Below are 18,059 nucleotides of genomic sequence, written 5' to 3' on the forward strand. Positions count from 1 at the left end.
CCATTGGAACCTACTGGACCGCCCTTTGGCAAGTATCGGATCGCCCTTTGGCAACTATCGGACCGCCCTTTGGCAACTGTCGGACCGCCACTGCCGCTGAACCTCCTTTTGTCAACTACCGGACCGCCTTTTGGCAACTACCGGACCGCCTTTTGGCAACTACCGAGCCGTCCTTTGGCAACTACCAGACCGTCCTTTGGCAACTACCAAACCGTCCTTTGGCAACTACCGGACCGCCCTTTGTCAACTACCGGACCGCCCTTTGGCAACTACCAGACCGCCACTGCTACTGAACCGCCTTTTGGCAACTGACCACCTTTTGGCAACTGACGAACCGCCACTGCTACCGAACCGCCTTTTGGCAACTACCGGACTGCCTTTTGGCAACTGTCGGACCGCCCTTTGGCAACTGCCGAACTGTCCTTTGGCAACTGTCGGACCGTCCTTTGGCAACTACCGGATCGTCCTTTGGCAACTACCGGACCGTCCTTTGGCAACTACCAGACCGCACTTTGGCAACTACCGGACAGCCCTTTGGCAACTACCGGACCGCCCTTTGGCAACTACCGGACCGCGCTTTGGCAACTATCGGACCGCGCTTTGGCAACTATTGGACCGCCCTTTGGCAACTATCGGACCACTCTTTGGCAACTACTGGACTGCCCTTTGGCAACTGATGGACCGCCACTGCTGCCGAACTGCCTTTTGGCAACTGCCAAACCGCCTTTTGGCAACTGCCGAACCGCCCGCCTTTTGGTAGCCTTTTGGCAACTACCGGACAGCCTTTTGGCAACTGCCGAACGACGTTTTACAACTGCCAAACCACCCTTTACAATTTACTTTACAAAGTGCCGGAACCCTATTGCCAAACCACACTTTACATAGTATCAGTCCCTACTGTCGGACCGCACTTTAAGCCATGTCGGATTGCACAATGTCCGAGCCCTACTGCCGGCCATGCTGAAACCCCTGTTTTGGTGGGATTGAGGTGCTGGATTACACAGTGTCGGACCCCTACTACCGGACCACACTTTAAGCCGTGCCGGATTACACAATGTCCGAGCCCTACTGTCGGCCATGCTGAAACCCCTGTTTTGGTGGGATAGAGCTGCCGGATTATACAGTGTCGGACCCCTACTGTCGGATTGCACTTTAAGTCGTGCCGGATTACACAGTGTCCGAGCCCTACTGCCGGCCATACCCAAACCCCTATTTTGGTGGGATGGAGGTGCCGGATTACACAGTGTCGAACCCCTACTGTTGGACTGCACTTTAACCCGTGCCGGATTGCACAGTGTCCAAGCCCTACTGCCGGCCATGCCAAAGCCCCTATTTTGGTGGAATAGAGGTGCACGGTTGCACAGTGTCGAAGCCCTCCCCATCATGTCGAAGCCCCTGTTTTGGTGGGATAAAGGATTTGACTAGGGTATTTGCATAGGAAGTATATTTTGGTAGAAAAAGTATATTTTGGTGGAAAAAGTATATTTTGGTAGAAAAAGTATATTTTGGTGGAAAAAGTGAGAGAAAAAGTTAGGTTGGGGCTGAGTTGTATAGAAAGTGTAGTCATGCTTTCTTTTTCTTTCTTTTTTTTTTCCAATAAATAACGCTCCTCTGAATGGTACCCAAATTAAACATTTTTATCCCCTAGTAGTCTTAAATTAAATATATTAATGAGTGTTTAAATAGGTCATCTGAATTAGAATTGGCCAATCGGTCAGGTCGATCTGAACTCCATCAAATATCGAGAATATCAAGAATCGACTGGTTCTCCCCATAAATTGGTCGGTTCAAGCTAGTCAGATCTTTAATAGAACCAATATGAACCACATCCGCATTTTTTTATGTTTTTTAATCACTGAAACGGCCGATTTTGGCCAGTTCCGCTCAATTGTATTAGAGAACCGACCTCACTAAAAAAAAAATTAGTTTTTTAAATTTTTTTGGATTCAAAATCCAAAGGGGCTATCCAGGTCCGGTACCTATCGGCTTTTTAAAGCCTTGATCTTAATAGTGCAAGTTTTGGGTTGGTTTTTTTTTTTAATCGATTTTGAGGCAATATTAGGCTATAAGATTGGGTTTTAGATTGGGTTTTAGTTTGTTTCTAACAGATTTTGTTGCTGATTTTGAGGCAATTTTGCGGCTATAAGATAGATACGACCAGCAAATCTTCAAATCCATGATCATTTCATGGACGCTGGTCTTTTTGGCGAAATCTCCCCATCCATGACCACAAACCGTTAAAGATCTTGAATTTCCATGTGATTCCATCTCTCCTGTTTGCATTCCAGCCAGCATTCCGGCTATTTTTGGCTAGAATCCGGGGGGATTTGGTTGGAATCTGTATGAAAAACAAACCCATTGTACACACTACTCAGAGACCTCAAACCTTGAAGATTCCGGTTAATCGAAAGTTGGGGGTGAAAACCGGGGATCTTGAGGCGAGTCGAACTATGTGATTCCTTCTTTTGTACAGGTGCTTCTCTTTGCCGTTCCTTTCTTTCTCTTGATATGCATTCCAGTAATTTTTATTTGAATTCGATTTTAGAAATTTATCAAAACAGACGGGTCCTCGTATGGTCAAGTCAGTGTGCCGTGACTTGCCGGAGCGGTCTCCCCCTAGGCCGAGTTTCTCCCAGTTGGGTATTCTACTAAGGGATATAAAGAGTTATCAAAAATTTTTTAAAAAAATTTAAATGTTGGATTGATTTTATAATCTTTTTTGGGATGAGCTTAGCAAAAGATAGTTTGAGATTTGTTTTTTTTTTCCTCTTTTGTTTTAGAATTTTTTAAGGCTATTTTTTAAAAAATATATTTTCTCTACATTTTTAAGTTTGTTTTAACTTTTTAAAGTTGCTTTAAGTTTCAATTTACTTTTATTACTTCTTGTTTTTTTTTAAAAAAAAAATTTATTTTAAGACCAAAAGCCTTATGTTGGATTTTTCCAAGTAAATCGACAGGCTGGTCCCCACTCTTGGAGCCAACAATTATGGGTAGGAAAGTTCTTGGTTCAACTCGGCCCTCTCTTACTCTTGGAGCCAACAATTATTGGTAGGAAAGTTCTTGGTTCAACTCGGCCCTCTCTTGCTCAGACTTACTGGCTTCACCCACCTGATCCACCTAAGTAGGACCAGGTAGGCAAGACCTCCGGTTCCAAAAATGATCACATTCTATTTTCTAGGTAGAATTTCCCATATGCAGTATTGCAGACACCAAAAGTAAACTTTATAGATAGTCTCCTCCAATCAAACTTTTTTTTTTTTTTAAAAGTAACTTTTACCTTAAAAACAAATTTATAGCATATACTCCCAATACAAAAAAATATACTTTTTTAGATGGATGAAAATGCCTTTTAAAATATTGTCGGACCAGAAACAAAAAATGTTGGACCAGGGGAACCTCTCTTCACCTTCTAGAGTAGAGTCCATCACGAGATTGCGAAACCGCAAAACAAACAGAAGCCAAAGTGCCAGAATGAGTAGGAAAGCGTCGAACCTTAGTTATGCAAGATCAAGCCACAACTCTTGGACCAAGTTATGGATGTGCCAAACTATGTGCAAGTTGCCGGATCCACAGTAGACAACTAAAGAGTACTTTTGTCAGAAAAAATTTATAACTCTTTAACTAGGGTATTTGCTCTAAAATCAAGTTTAAGAGTAAAAAATTCTGTAAGCTTATAAGGGTATATGCAATTTTACCCAAAGAAAAATACCAAACAAAAGGTTTTGCCCGTAAAAGAAGGAAAATAATGTAAAATAAATAAACAAAGAGCCAAAATAGGAGTTGACTCGACCATGGAAAATGGAGTTTTTCGTTAGGTTTTCCTGGAAAACGTTTAGAGTGAGAGAAGATGTTTCTCGAGTCCAAATGGAGAGCGTCACGCTTCCGCAAGCTTTATTCCATGTCGGCCTCTTTGGAGTTCGGACTTCTCAAGTCAATGTTTACAAAAATCTAATTTGGGCGTCACATTCAATATAGCTTTCCGCAATGCATACAAGTCCGCTCACAAAATTCCTTGCAGAGAGGGTGTAAACAGGTTGGACGTTTCTCTATCCCATGCGGCTGTCCGCCCCCTTCAAAATACACAGCGGATTCCCCAATTGTACACCTTCCTGTTTAACATTGCGAGGCTCATTTCCCTCTTATCAAAGGACAGTTTACCCCGGTGAACAAGCCCTTGAAGCAGATTATCAACTACTTCCACAACGATGGGAACTCAGGCTTTTGATGATCAGTCGTACTTTCCCAAGGTATTCGCTTTTCCCTTTTCCCTTTTCCCTTTGTTTCTTTCTTTTATTTGTCCTACTTTCTATGGGTATTCGCTTTTCCCGTTTCCCCCGTTTTCTTTCTTTTTTTTTCTCTTATTTTTTTATTTTTTATTATTTGTCCTACTTTCTCATGGTATTGGCTTTCTCTCTTTTTTTTTTTCTTTTTTTTTTTTTTTTTTTCTTTCTGGGTGAATCAATATCCGGCGATATTCACTTTTTCCCTTTTTCTCATTTTTTTTTTTCTGGGTGAATCAGTATCCGAGGATATTCACTTTTCCCTTCTTTTCTCGTTGTTTTGGTCTTCTGGTAAATCAATAAGGACTACTATTTTTGGGTGAATCAGTAACGACTACTACTCCCTGATTAGCTATACTCTTAATTTCAGAGTTCTCTTCCAGAGGACCACTCTTGAGTAGGCTTAATTTCAGAGTTCTTCTGGGATCCGGGAGAGTTATTCATAGGGGAGAGTTAGTTCATAGAGATGGATTATTTTACATGGGAGAGAGATTTTTGGCACTTAAATAGGTAAAAAGGGGGTTCACAAAAAAAAATAAAAAAAAACGCCGGGTACTGTAAACACTGACGACACGTTCTCTTAGGGCCCAATGTGTACCTCCTTTCCATGAAACAAACATGGCAAGGTGGTGGGGAAGAACTTCCAACTGGAGAAAAATAACCTTCTATTTCTTTGATCGATAAACGGTGCTCAATAATTGAACAACGTTGTTTATTGGGGTGTTTGGAAAATTAAATTACTGCCAGTAACCGGTGATGTCATTTGAAAGAAAAAAGGGCCCAAAGAAAATGACGAGTACTTTTGCAGCCCAAGAAAAAAAATCAAATCTGTATTTTTACCACCCAAGAATAAAAATCAATTCCGTATTTTTGTTTTTGTTGTGACTTTTCTTGTAACAAAGACAAAATGGCATCATATACAATCTCTTTTATGTGATCGTTGCAAAAATATCCCCGCCAGTGATTTCATTTAAAAGAAAAAAGGGCTCGATGACAAGGAAACTTTTACCACCCAAGAAAATCCGTATTTTTATTGATACCTTTTTGTAGCAAAGATAAAATGGCCTCATCAATTTTTTTTTTTTTTTTTTTCTTATTTTTTTTTTTTTTTTTTCTATTATCTTGCCGAAAATATCTCAGTTTTTTTATCTTTGCCCTTTTTCTATTATCTTGCCGAAAATATCTCAGAGTCTTAAAATTTATACATTGAGGGTACAAAGCCCATCTTCCTATTCTCAAACAAGGACCTGTATACTGCTGATTTCTGATATTACCACTATGCTGCACATCATCTCAACCATTAGTCGTTAAGAATCTCATGATTGAGATGAATAATTTCCTTCAAACTGCCTTAAGGATATAAGGGCTATTTCTGTAATTTTGGTGGACAAATCATCAAAACCAGCTGTACATATTATTATATTAATTAACACCTAAGATTAGTTAATGGCCCTTTAACAAACTAACAAAGTCAGATTGGTTTCGTTTTCAGTCCAATTTAAATATCAGTGTTAATTATGTCGTTGTTTTTGGTGGGAAATGCCAAAAGAAATGGTTGAGAAAAGTGGCCCTAAAAATAGGAAAATTGTTTCATGCTCGCTGGACCCATGAGTACATGCCGTCCAGAAAGTGCAAAGCACCCATTTTACGCCGTTCAAAAAGTACAAAGCATCTATTTTTTGCGAGTAGGTGTTTAATATGAAAACAATAGAAACTAAGGGTCCAAATGTATTTTTACTAGAATTATTACTTCTAATTTTTAAAATTTACGTATTTTTTCATGATCTTTATCTTCATGTTAGAGATTATATGTGTTTACAAATTAAGTCCAAAAATTCATTTAAAAAATATATTTATTAATAAGCCCATATTTCTACATATGCGAGCTTGGCCGCATATAAACCAGGTCGATAAAAGATCGATAAAAGAAAGGGATGGTAATGCGTGGACAATTAAAAGATGCACAAACGCTTTTTAATGGCTCAAATTTAACCATCCTCATCAAAGAGTCAAAAATCAATTTTATGTTTTAATTCTAATTTTTATTTCAAAAATGATATATTTATAGTTGAGGTCATTTTAAAATTCAGAAAAAGGTAAAATAGAAGAGAGGGATTTATGGCAAAAAAAAAAAAGAGTGAAAAAAATATAAATCGTACACAAAAAAATGATCGATCGATCCTACATTTTTATATTTTTTAGAATTGTTTTAATTTTAATATGTTATACACACAACTCGGCTACCCAAAGTGTAATGAACTATAGAATTAGGGGTCGTAATGGACCAGGTGGCCTGGTGCTCGAGCCTAGGCCACAAGACAAGACCGGCCTAATTCAGTGCATCCTGATTTTCATTTGTCTTTTTGTTTCTTTTTTAGCACGGCAGGGCTTAGAGCCGGACTAGCCCGGCTCCGCCGGCTGCCAAACTTAATACGAAATATGTGAAAAGATTTATACTATTTAAATAAAGATAAAATCCATGATCTCCATAGATTTTCCATTTGAATATACAATGGAGAGTGATTAATTTCATAGTAATAATAAAATTTCAGTTGAAAGAATTTGGATGGCTACATGTTAGTCCTTTACTTCAAAGAGTTTCGTGGCAAGGCACATTAGTTGTTCCTTTGACTTGGTCGATGACTCGAAAACAAAGTGAATTCATACTCCCACGGGAGTGTTCTGTGCATTTAATCCCTCAGACAAGAGACAAATTTTTTCCATCTAAAATTTTGAAAATGTATGGTATAGGGAGGTCACAATTACTTGTAACTATCCTTTTTCTCCATCTAAAATTTTGAAAATGTATGGTATAAGGAGGTCACAATTACTTGTAACCATCCTATGTGAAATTAAATAGCTTGGGTATATCACAAAGTTACGTGGTCAATGAAGTCAATAAAATAAATGCAGCCACCCAATTTCACATCCAATGCTCAAGATTAATTGTGAACACCCTAGGTAAATGGTCTTATTATATATTCTATTTATTTTTGGTATAGATCAATTACTTATAACCATGTATTCTATTTATTTTTGGTATAGATCAATTACTTATAACCATGTGTATGTAAAATTTGATATCTTAGGTGTGTCACAAAGTTTCGAGAATAAATGCAGCCGCCCAATTTCACATCCAATGGTCAATATTAATTGTGACCACTCTGGTCTCGTTATATACTTTCCGTACATAAAATGCTTATTCATTTTGATAGGTCAGTTGCTAAATTGAGTTGGTTACATCCCGCGGGAGCACATAATTTGAGGGCGTAGAAACAAGCAACTGCGAAAAGCATGCCTGGTTTTTTGCAAAGAATCTTTTCCTATAGAGATTCCTTGAATCTCTGTCGGTGGTCTTGCTGGCTTTCCAACACTTTTTAGAAGGTTAAAGGGATATTAAACACAAAATATAGAATAATAGAGAGAATAGAGATTCTTTGAATCTCTGTCTGTGGTCTTGCTGGCTTTCCAACACTCTTAGAAAGTTAAAACGGCCTCAAAATATAGAATAATAGAGAGAAGAATCATGAAACTATTTCTAAAAATATGAATCTGCCCTTTTATTGTGTATCCTTTGAATCTCAACAACGATTCATGAAACTGTTTCTAAAAATATGAATCTTCCCTTTTATTGTGTTTCCTTTGAATTTCAACAATGGAGAGGTTACAGAGAGAGAGAGGGTTGGGTCCTCTCCCTTTTAAATATTGTACAGTTGTGGAGAGGTTACAGAGAGAAAGAGGGTTGGGTCCTCTCCCTGTTAAATATTGTAGAGTTGTGAGAGAGGGTTGGGTCCTGTCCCTTAAAATATTGTAGAGTTGTGAGAGAGGACCGTGAGTCCTTTGTTTTGTGCTGTGGTTTGTAAGTATGGGTGGTGCATTTGATGGACAGGAGAACGATGTATCCTTGGAGAAGCAGAAGGCCGTGGACGATTGGCTTCCGATCACCTCGTCTCGCAATGCGAAGTGGTGGTACTCTGCCTTCCACAATGTCACAGCCATGGTCGGCGCTGGAGTCCTCAGCTTGCCCTTTGCCATGGCCGAGCTTGGATGGTACCTTTTTTCTTTGTTTTTCAATCTCTCTCTCAGTGTAGTCATCGGAGCCTTATCCCGACGACTTACTGTCTTCTACATTCTCATAGTCAAAATATTGCCATGCTTCTGGTTGAATTTATTTTCAATCGTCTCTTTTTCTTAGTTTTAAGTTTGTTCTTATTCTTCTTTGCCACTTCATCTTCTGTTTGATTTCTTGCCTTCTACAATTTTGCTATTCTCTTTTTCATATTTAATACTTTTTCCGATTCCATAGTCTCTCATGCATGTTAGTTTTTTGTGTTAATGAACAAGATCAGATGTTTTCTACAATTAACAATGTCTCATCTCATTTGAAATAGAATATATATCTCTCTCACTTTTTACTTTTGGTTGGACTGCTATATTTTCAGGGGTCCTGGTGTTGCAATTCTCGTCATCTCATGGATTATAACACTATACACCCTCTGGCAAATGGTTGAGATGCATGAGATGGTCCCCGGAAAGAGGTTTGATCGATACCATGAATTGGGGCAACATGCTTTTGGAGAAAAGCTCGGCCTCTGGATTGTGGTGCCACAACAACTGATTGTGGAAGTCGGGGTCGACATAGTTTACATGGTCACAGGGGGAAAATCCCTGAAAAAATTCCATGATACAGTGTGCCCTGGATGCAAACCTATAAAGCTCACCTATTTCATCCTCATCTTTTCCTCTGTTCACTTCGTTCTCGCTCAGTTACCTAACTTCAATTCCATCTCTGGGGTCTCTTTGGCTGCAGCAGTCATGTCTCTAAGGTACCATTTCTTTTTGAAATCTAACCTTGATGGATTTGCCTTGCCCTTTTCATGTTTATCAGTTTAATAGGTCTGGTTCAAATCAGCTCATATATTAAAATGTCTTCTCTGTGAATTTTTTTGTTTTTGCTTACTTTTCATGTGATGGGGCTTCTGACCTTGGACATGTTTCCTTTCTCAAGAAATTAAACTTCATAAACCAGCTACAAGACTTTCCTGTTTTTTCCATTCATTTTTCACCATTAGTTTCGCATGTACTTTTGTCTTATGGTATATATTTGTATATGTATTTGTAAGCGTGAGAATGTGTTTGTGTGTAACTGTGTGCTTTGCCGAAATAGCAAGATTCCGGTTAGTGCTTAATTTTCCTCAAAAGTTATAGACTCAAAATTTTTTAGAGGCACCCACTGTTTAAGTTCAGCTAACATGCATGTCACAAATTACAAGGGTTTTATCATTGCCCTCGAAAACTGAATATTTGTGTCCCAAAATGATGCAGTTACTCAACAATAGCTTGGGTTGGATCCCTTGATAAAGGGAAGCAACCAGATGTAGACTATAGTTACAGGGCTTCATCAACTTCTTCTGCAGTATTTAACTTCTTCAGTGCACTTGGAGAGGTCGCCTTCGCGTATGCAGGTCACAATGTGGTTTTAGAGATTCAAGCAACAATCCCTTCATCACCTGAGAAGCCATCAAAGAAACCCATGTGGAAGGGTTGTGTCGTTGCTTACATTGTTGTGGCCCTTTGCTATTTCCCTGTCTCTCTAATTGGTTATTGGGCCTTTGGAAATAAAGTCGAAGAAAACATTCTCCTTAGCTTGAATAAACCACGGTGGCTAATTGCAGCTGCTAACATGTTTGTGGTTGTCCATGTTATTGGAAGCTACCAGGTTTCTATAGTTTTCCCTCTTTTCCTCTTCTACTTGCTGCTTGCTCTTTGTCCTCTCCATTTTGAACTCCTAAATAGAACCCTTTTATGATATATAACTTTGAAATTCCTCCTTATTGTGAGGGCTAAGGAGATGTGTATTCTGAAATGTGTGCAGATTTATGCAATGCCTGTGTTTGACATGCTTGAAACTGTGCTGGTAAAAAAGCTTAAGTATACTCCCAGCATAGTGCTACGGTTAATTACTCGCAGCAGTTATGTTGGTAAGTAAAACAAACAATTCAGTTCCTTCAGTTTGATTGATGAGACATTGTGTTCGCAGGCAAGGATCTGATTAAATTCTTTTTTTTGCTCTTTCTTGTGGATCAGCATTCACATGCTTTGTTGCTATAAGCCTTCCTTTCTTTGGTGGACTTCTTGGGTTCTTTGGCGGATTTGCTTTTGCCCCAACAACATATTTTGTAAGAGAAAAGAGGCCCCCTCTCTGTGTTTTGATATCCCTATAATTCTCTCTCAATGTTTTAGCATTGTCTCCTAATGTCTATCGATTTTGCAGCTTCCATGCGTAATGTGGCTTGCTGTCTACAAGCCGAAAAGGTTCAGCTTCTCTTGGATAGCAAACTGGGTATGCTCTAAACTCTGACTAGAGAATGTTGGATTGTACATGTCTGAGATAACTGTTGATCAAATGTCCCATAGGCTTTGGCTTAGTGATAACCATCTTGGATCGTAAGATATCTTGGATAGTAAGATGGAGGCCAATGGTTCAAACGTCTAAATTTTGTCCCAAACATTCAAAAGTTGTTAATATTCCTCTGTTTGCTGGACATTTCTGCATCACATACGATAGTTCAATCTGATAATTTTTTTTGTTATTTTTGCTTGACAGTTCTGCATCATCCTTGGTGTATTACTCATGATCGTTGCTCCTATTGGTGCACTAAGGCAGATTATCCTTAACGCTAAGGGCTACAACTTCTACTCATGATTAATGTGAATTTCCTTCTTATGAGGAACCTCTACATGACGATGGGCACAATGGTTTTACAGTTAAACATGTCTGCAGTTTTTTTAATCCTCTTGCACTGTGTGTGTTTATTTGGCTGGTTTGTGCATCGGTCTATATTTGGCTGGTTTGTGCATCTGTCTCTTTCTATAATGTCAAAAGCAAGGAATGATACAATGACATTTAGTTGTGGGATAGAGAATCGCAATCTTTCTTTCCTTCCTTTCTGTTTACATGAAGTTTCAGATCATACAGTCATACACATTGGGCTCATCCTTATGAATATTAATAATATTATGGGCCACACATGGCATATTATTCAGTGCACTGTATCTGATGTAGTAAACTTAATAACATCAAAGCATTGTGGTCCCTTTATTCTGAATATGCTTACGCTCATCCCTACTGTGTCTCTTCCTATATTGAGATCTTGAAAAGATATTCTGGAACGACCTCAAACCTTAATAAAGCAATAATTCAATAACAAACGAGATAAAATGAATCAAAGGGATTTCTGATCTGCCCGTAACTATAATAATTAATGCCTCACCATGGTTAGTGAGGGAATGACCAGGCAAATAAAAAAATTTGCAATAAATATGTTTTGATCCAGAAAGTTGAAACCCAAAAAATCAGGGACAGAATACATATCACCCAAATTGAAATAAGCTAAATAATGAATATTTTGTTATTTGGCTAGTGAAAAATGAGATATGTACATAGATTATATAAAAAATAGGACACGGTTTCTAGGAGTCCATGTAGAAATGTTTCACCTCTTAAAACTCTATGTTAAGATGGATTTTTTGACTTAATATTTAAGGACATGCAATATCTAACATGGAGATCATGAAAATGAAAAAATAAATAAAATTTGAAAATTAAAAATAATAATTCTATTAATTAAACATTTGGACATATTGCTTTTAAATGGGCCACCTATTTGCGTCCATCTTTAAGAAGGATGCTTTATACCTTGGGGACCGCAAACGTAGAAATGCGGTCCTTGCCGTATGAAACAAATTTTCAAAATAGGAATATGTACATTGAGACCATTGGCTTTTGATACAATGAATTCCCAATTTTGACTATTAGATTTGAAAACATGCGGTTGAGTATGTGTCATTGATTAGGCGCAAACTCCAAAATAAAATTTCTTGAATATTGTGACACTTTCATATATTGGATGTTTGAATCTTTAAGATTTTCAGAAGTAAATAGAGCTATATCAACATGCAAGTTGGGTTTCTAACTCAATCAGAAATATCCACAAACATATGACATGCATTTCTTATCAAAATACCAAAATAACCACAAAAAGTTGCTCTAAATTCTTTAGAACTCAAGAAGATGTACAACTATCACTAACTTTGTAATCCACTAAATAATCTCAACGAAAAATCAATTGCAACTATTGATAAACACTTCTAAACAATCCTAATAGAATTTCTAGCAAGCATGCACCCATCATAAACCATTCCAACAATATAAGATAATGCCCAATACCTTTTCATACAACATTTCTCAACCTTCTTCTAGTATTTCTAGATGCAAGAGATGAAAAAGAAAGTTGAAACAAACTCACCAAATTTGCATGAATATGAAAGCACAGTCTAATAGCCTTTCTAAAGAGAGAATGTGGCTGAAAATGAGTTTTTCAGTAATATACAATACAAGTTTCCTGTAAAACAAAGTTGAATGGGGTATCAAACTTGATTTGGAAAAAGGATATGACAGAGTTGAATGGCCAGTGCTTTTCTAATTTCTAAAAAATATGGGTTTTGAGAAAAAATAAAGTTGCATATTTGGATGTTTATCCTTCTCCCATTTCTTTGTGCTTTTTAAGGGAAGTCTTACTACCTTTTTAAAGGCTTCCAGGGATCTTCGCCAAGGGAATCTTATGTTACATTCCTTTTTTCCATCTATGCATAGTGGTTTAGTCTGATGATTTAAAAAGTGGAAGGTAGTGGTTATTTTTTTAGTTTTGTAGTGGCTAAGATGGACCCTAAAGTCTCTCATTTATAATACACAGATGATACTCTTATCTTTTGTGAAGCAAACCAGGTGCAAGTTAAAAACATTGCATATTTTTTAGATTGTTGTGAGGTGGCATTGGGATTGAAGGTCAATTTCCATAAGACCTCTTTGATAGGTATTAACTGTCCTCTGTCATTGATTCAATCTGTAGCTAATCTTTTGGGATGTTTGGTTGGCTCCTTCCTCTTTTCTTACTTGGGAATGCCATTCTCAAATTCTAAGCATTCTATTGCGGTTTGGGATAACGTGATAGAGATAGTCCAAGTGAAATTGGAGCGTTGAAAGCCGAAACATGTCTTTGAGTCCAAGTAAAATTGGAGCTTTGAAAGCCGAAATACCTGTCTTTGGGTGGTAGTGTTACTTTGTTAAGCTCTTGTTTAGCGAATTTACCAATCTATTTGATGTCTCTTATCTATATGCCAACCTCAGTCATAAAGAAAATTGAAAGAATGATGTGTAATTTTCTGTGGGGGACTTTTGGGGAAGAACAAAAGTATCATTTATTTAGGTAGGATCGTGTTTGTACCCCTAAGTATGAAGGTGTCTTGGCATTAGAAAGTTAAAATATATGAATGAGACATGCTTTGTAAATGGTGGTAGAGAAGTCGTCATTATACAGATCAGCTTTGGTTTTAGGTCTTATCCTCAAAATATGGTCTCTGTGGAAACCCATTTATAGGTGCCGACCGATGATTGCAAGTTACTTTCATTGGAATGTTGGTTGTGGTGATAATATTTTCTTTTGACACCCTATGAAGCTTACTTATCTGGAACTTTTTGCTAAAGTTTCGTAACGTAATGCTAAGGTTTCTGATATGGTTGAAGTTAGTGGTTTCCTTGATGGTTGGAGTATTAATTTCCCATATAATAGGCTGAGCGAAGATACTTATCTTCAATGAAAACATTTGATGGGTATCTTGGATTCGGTTTATATTTCCCAGGGGGCCATGAATAAAGTGATTTGGGAAGTCGAATTTGATGGGGTCTTCTCGATCAAGTTTTATTATAGGCTCTTCTTCCACGATAGATGGAGATCGTCTTTACCTGCTGCAGCCAAGGGATAGAAATTGCCTATTCCCCATAAGGTGCAAGTGTTTTTATGGTTAGCTAGCCAAAATAAAACTTTGACGGTGAACAATGTGATTAAGAGGGGTAAAGTTTTACCTAACATTTGTTTGACGTGCAAAGCGAAAAAGGAAACTGAGATTATTTATTCATCCACTGCCACGTTGCCTCTAGAATTTGGTGTTGGTTGTTTGGTTTACTTAGGGTTCATGCTTCACTGTCCCATTTTGTGATGGGTATAGTGTCACAGTTAGCCTTTAATCATTTACCTTCCATGGGTATTTTGGTTTAGCAAATAGTGAAAGGGGCAACGTTATGGGAAATTTGGTAGTAAAGAAATAAATGGACTTTTGAGGGAGAGAGTATATCTTTTGACAGATTGCTTACTAAAATCAAATTGTCTATTTGGTCATGGTTCTCGGTTACTAAGGAGGGTTAGGGGATTTCACAACCAGATGTTAATGTTGAATTTACTAAATATGTTTTTGATGGGTAGAGTAAAAATGTGACCCAGGAGTATTTGGATGGCACCAGAGAGTGGGGTTTTTAAGTTAAATTTTGACGGGAGTTCTTTGGGTGATCCAACTTTGGCAGGCATTGGGGGTGTGTTGCATGACTGTTTTGGAGAGGTCATCTTCTCATATTCTAGCCCTATTGGTTTAGCCACAGCTAACCAATTGGAGTTATTGGCTTTGCTCCAAGGACTTAAATTTTTTATCTCTAGAAACCTTGGGAGTAACTGCATTATTGAAGGGGACTCTTTGAATGTAATTAGATGGTGCAAGAAGAAGTTGCGCATTCCTTAGAAACTGAGGTCTAGTTAGCTACAGATTATAGATTTGGTGGCTCCACTCTCAATTTCGTTTTACCATGTTTATCTTGAAGCGAATTCCTTGGCTGACTCTCTTACTAAAGGGGGGCTTCATTGCCTGCTCTGGCTATTTCTTCATATGTAATTTGTTTTGAGTATATTTGTTTAATAAAGTAAGGAATATTTGTTAAAAAATGTTTCTTGTAAAACAGTTGTTAGTAAATAATCTAGAGAGAGAAAGCTTCTTCGAGATGCAATACGGTGTTGGACTTGATCATGTGACACTGGCGGGCTCTCATAGATATGAGAGGCACGTCCCTTGCACTCAGGTCACAAAGAAGCATAAGAGATAAAGACGTTTTAGGGAAAGAAAGAGAGCTCGTGCTTGGTGCTCCAGCCTCCCAAAACCCTTTCCATAAATATAGCTACAAAAGAGAAAAATAGAGAGACACATGTAGAGAGAGAAATGACAAGTGTTGCCTTTCAATGGCCACTTGTCCCTCTCTCCACATGGGTCGCTCTTATTCCCTACACAAAGCACTAGCTGATTTTAAAATATAGGTTAAGTAGGGTAGAAAAGAAGATAAATAAATTAAAATTTTTGGGCCCTTATTTTGTAAATATTTGAAATCACAATTTTTTCTTAGTTTCCTCCACTTGTTTCAAAATATTTATAAAACAATCATAAGAACTTTTAGTAACAATATAAAAGTTACTTGAGTTGTACATCCTCAAACAACAAATCCAACCACACATATGATCCATCCACTCAATGGCATCAATTGCACACATTCCCACGCTCATCAATGGTCATGACGTATTACATGATCATCAACTATATCATGAACTTCAACTACGTGCTTTTAGATTAGTGGACTTTCTCTCTCTCGCTAGTGTTCTCTGAAAAGCATCTGACACTCACACCATGATACATACATCACTAAGAGGAATCTTTGTCACCTAAAAAATGTGAAGAACTATCAATACAGCGAGTCATGCCATGATCCCATAAGGATCCTCAAACAGTCCAAATTAGACATCGCAAAGTGGAAAATGGTGTCTATAAGACATGACAACGGAAGGTCATGCTCAGTGAGTCATGTCAAAGACAATTGTCCAATTTGGCCATCACAATTTAGATAATAGATTCAAAATACTGTTAGTCGGATGTCATGTTCAACTGTCACAACCCCGCCCCCTGACCCCTGCCAGAGGGCGACAGAGTGCGGGAATCGCGACCAGAGGTTGCGAACGTCACTCGGGTGGGAGTGGCTCAACACATAAAAACACAGAATCAAGTACAAACTATTGGAGAAAACTAGAATAAATTCATTCAACAGATAAATACCAATTCAAATGTACAACCATCTCATTCATTCAACATCACAAAAGTTCTTACAATTCCTTCAAGGCACTACTGGCCAAAAATACACAAAATAAAAATATACATCATCTTGCTAAAATTATCAAAACATATTATAAAAGTCTTCAGAGGATAGCTTTTCAAACTTCTCAACTTCAAGCTTCAAACCCCCAAACGACCACTCGCCTTTTGCATAGATGAGAACACCCTTCACTCTACAGTTATGTAAATGAGATGGAATGAACTAACAACCCAGTAAACAAATCTACGCCATTGCATTACAACTAGCATAACAGTGATAATAGTATGCAATGTACATATATTCACAAAGTACCAAGTGGAGTCCTCCAATATGCTTTCCAATATTCTAACATTATTACGATGAAGTAATTTAATATACAACACATGAGTCATAAATCACTTCATTATCGACAATATAGTAGGGGCAACATAACACAATTACAGAACTAGTAAAGCCTACTCCCAAAGTAGAAGTTTTATTGCTCAAGTTAAGCCAATCTTACCCCTTGAAACCTCTACCCTCATTTAGGAGGGAGGACAATGACAAGTGGATGCCCCACTTCGAAATGCCCTCACACACATACACACATATCCCCAGTGCGTTTTGAGGTTTTCGATAAGCAGTGGCCTTGCAAGACACGACCTGCTCCTTGTGCCCTTCTGGCAGAGAGCGTTACACTATCATTGGGTGACCCAATGCGTAGTGCTCATATAAATCTGAGGGGTACGACCCTCCCAAATATTCACATTCACATCCTGACTCTCATCCTATTATTGGGAGTTAGGGAAAGATCTTAGCTGCCAGCACCATCATTCACACAGTAGGTGCCCATTCACATAACACATAAGCAGCATGTTACTATACACATATATCATATCAGAATAGTTGACACTACCAATAGATAACCTGTTGCATAGTGCCTTATAATAAAAGTCTTAGAAATCACATATCACATAAACAACACGGTACCATCATTCACAAGGTAGGTACCCATTCACATATCACATAAGCAGCATAGTATCACATTATAACGATATCAGTATCTCATCATGATAGTAGCAATATCACATTTTGGTAGTGGCACATCACATTTTAACAGTATCACAATGATAGTACCATAGTAACCGTAACATTATTTCAGTTAAGCCTTACCGCTCAATTCCTACCATCAAGGACAATAACGTGCGCTTACCATTAGAGTCGTAACCTTTGGACCATTTAGAGTTTGAAGACGGTTCCAAAACCATTTTTGTACTAAACACACCTATCATTCAAATGGGGTGGTTTGAAGACAATTTGACCCCATTTGGCCTCTCAAAGGTTCAAAGCGTTGAGGGTTTACTAGCTGCACCCTGTGGTGCACAGGGGACAGAGACATACCCTGCTTCATATTACTATAACTCTCAAACAGTGAAGTAAATTATAATAGCTTCAAAATAAAATTTTAAGTTAAGATGTATATCTTTCTAACAAAGCTAATTTTAAAGAATTTAGATTCCATTTGATGGTTCAAAGATTTATCCCAAACAAGGTGATAGTTCTTAATTTTATCAACACTGCCCACAGTGACATACCTTCATAAAACGAAGTGTAACTTTCAATCTAAGACGAATTTCAAAATAGTTTCTTCATGCAAATTTTTTCCCATTCAAAGATATTTCAAATGGCTATGGTTTGACAAAAAATAGACTTCGTTTGGTTAGTTAAAATCAGTGACCACAGTAGTGTCAGTGGAAAATCCAAGAAAACAGTCAACA

General features: G+C 37.9%; 1 protein-coding gene across 2 annotated transcripts; it reads left to right on the plus strand.

Annotated features, from left to right (window-relative positions):
- Positions 1 to 1,806: 1,806 nt before the first annotated feature.
- Positions 1,807 to 11,326, plus strand: LOC18435007 (lysine histidine transporter 2). 2 transcript variants are annotated; one of them, XM_020667806.2, is made up of 9 exons: positions 1,807 to 2,473; positions 4,019 to 4,247; positions 8,170 to 8,330; positions 8,723 to 9,106; positions 9,606 to 9,999; positions 10,156 to 10,261; positions 10,368 to 10,459; positions 10,555 to 10,623; positions 10,888 to 11,326. In XM_020667806.2, the coding sequence occupies exons 2-9, from the start codon at positions 4,206 to 4,208 to the stop codon at positions 10,984 to 10,986; spliced, it is 1,347 nt and encodes a 448-aa protein (XP_020523465.1). In that variant the 5' UTR covers positions 1,807 to 2,473; positions 4,019 to 4,205; the 3' UTR covers positions 10,987 to 11,326. The 2 variants fall into 2 exon arrangements, with proteins under 2 accessions (XP_020523465.1, XP_006845127.2); XM_006845064.4 differs by lacking the exon at positions 1,807 to 2,473 and having other exon boundaries at positions 3,920 to 4,247.
- Positions 11,327 to 18,059: the final 6,733 nt, after the last annotated feature.

The sequence above is a fragment of the Amborella trichopoda genome, chromosome 6, assembly GCF_054954075.1.
Source record: "Amborella trichopoda isolate Santa Cruz 75 chromosome 6, AtrichopodaSantaCruz75HAP2 v2.0, whole genome shotgun sequence".
NCBI lineage: Eukaryota > Viridiplantae > Streptophyta > Magnoliopsida > Amborellales > Amborellaceae > Amborella > Amborella trichopoda.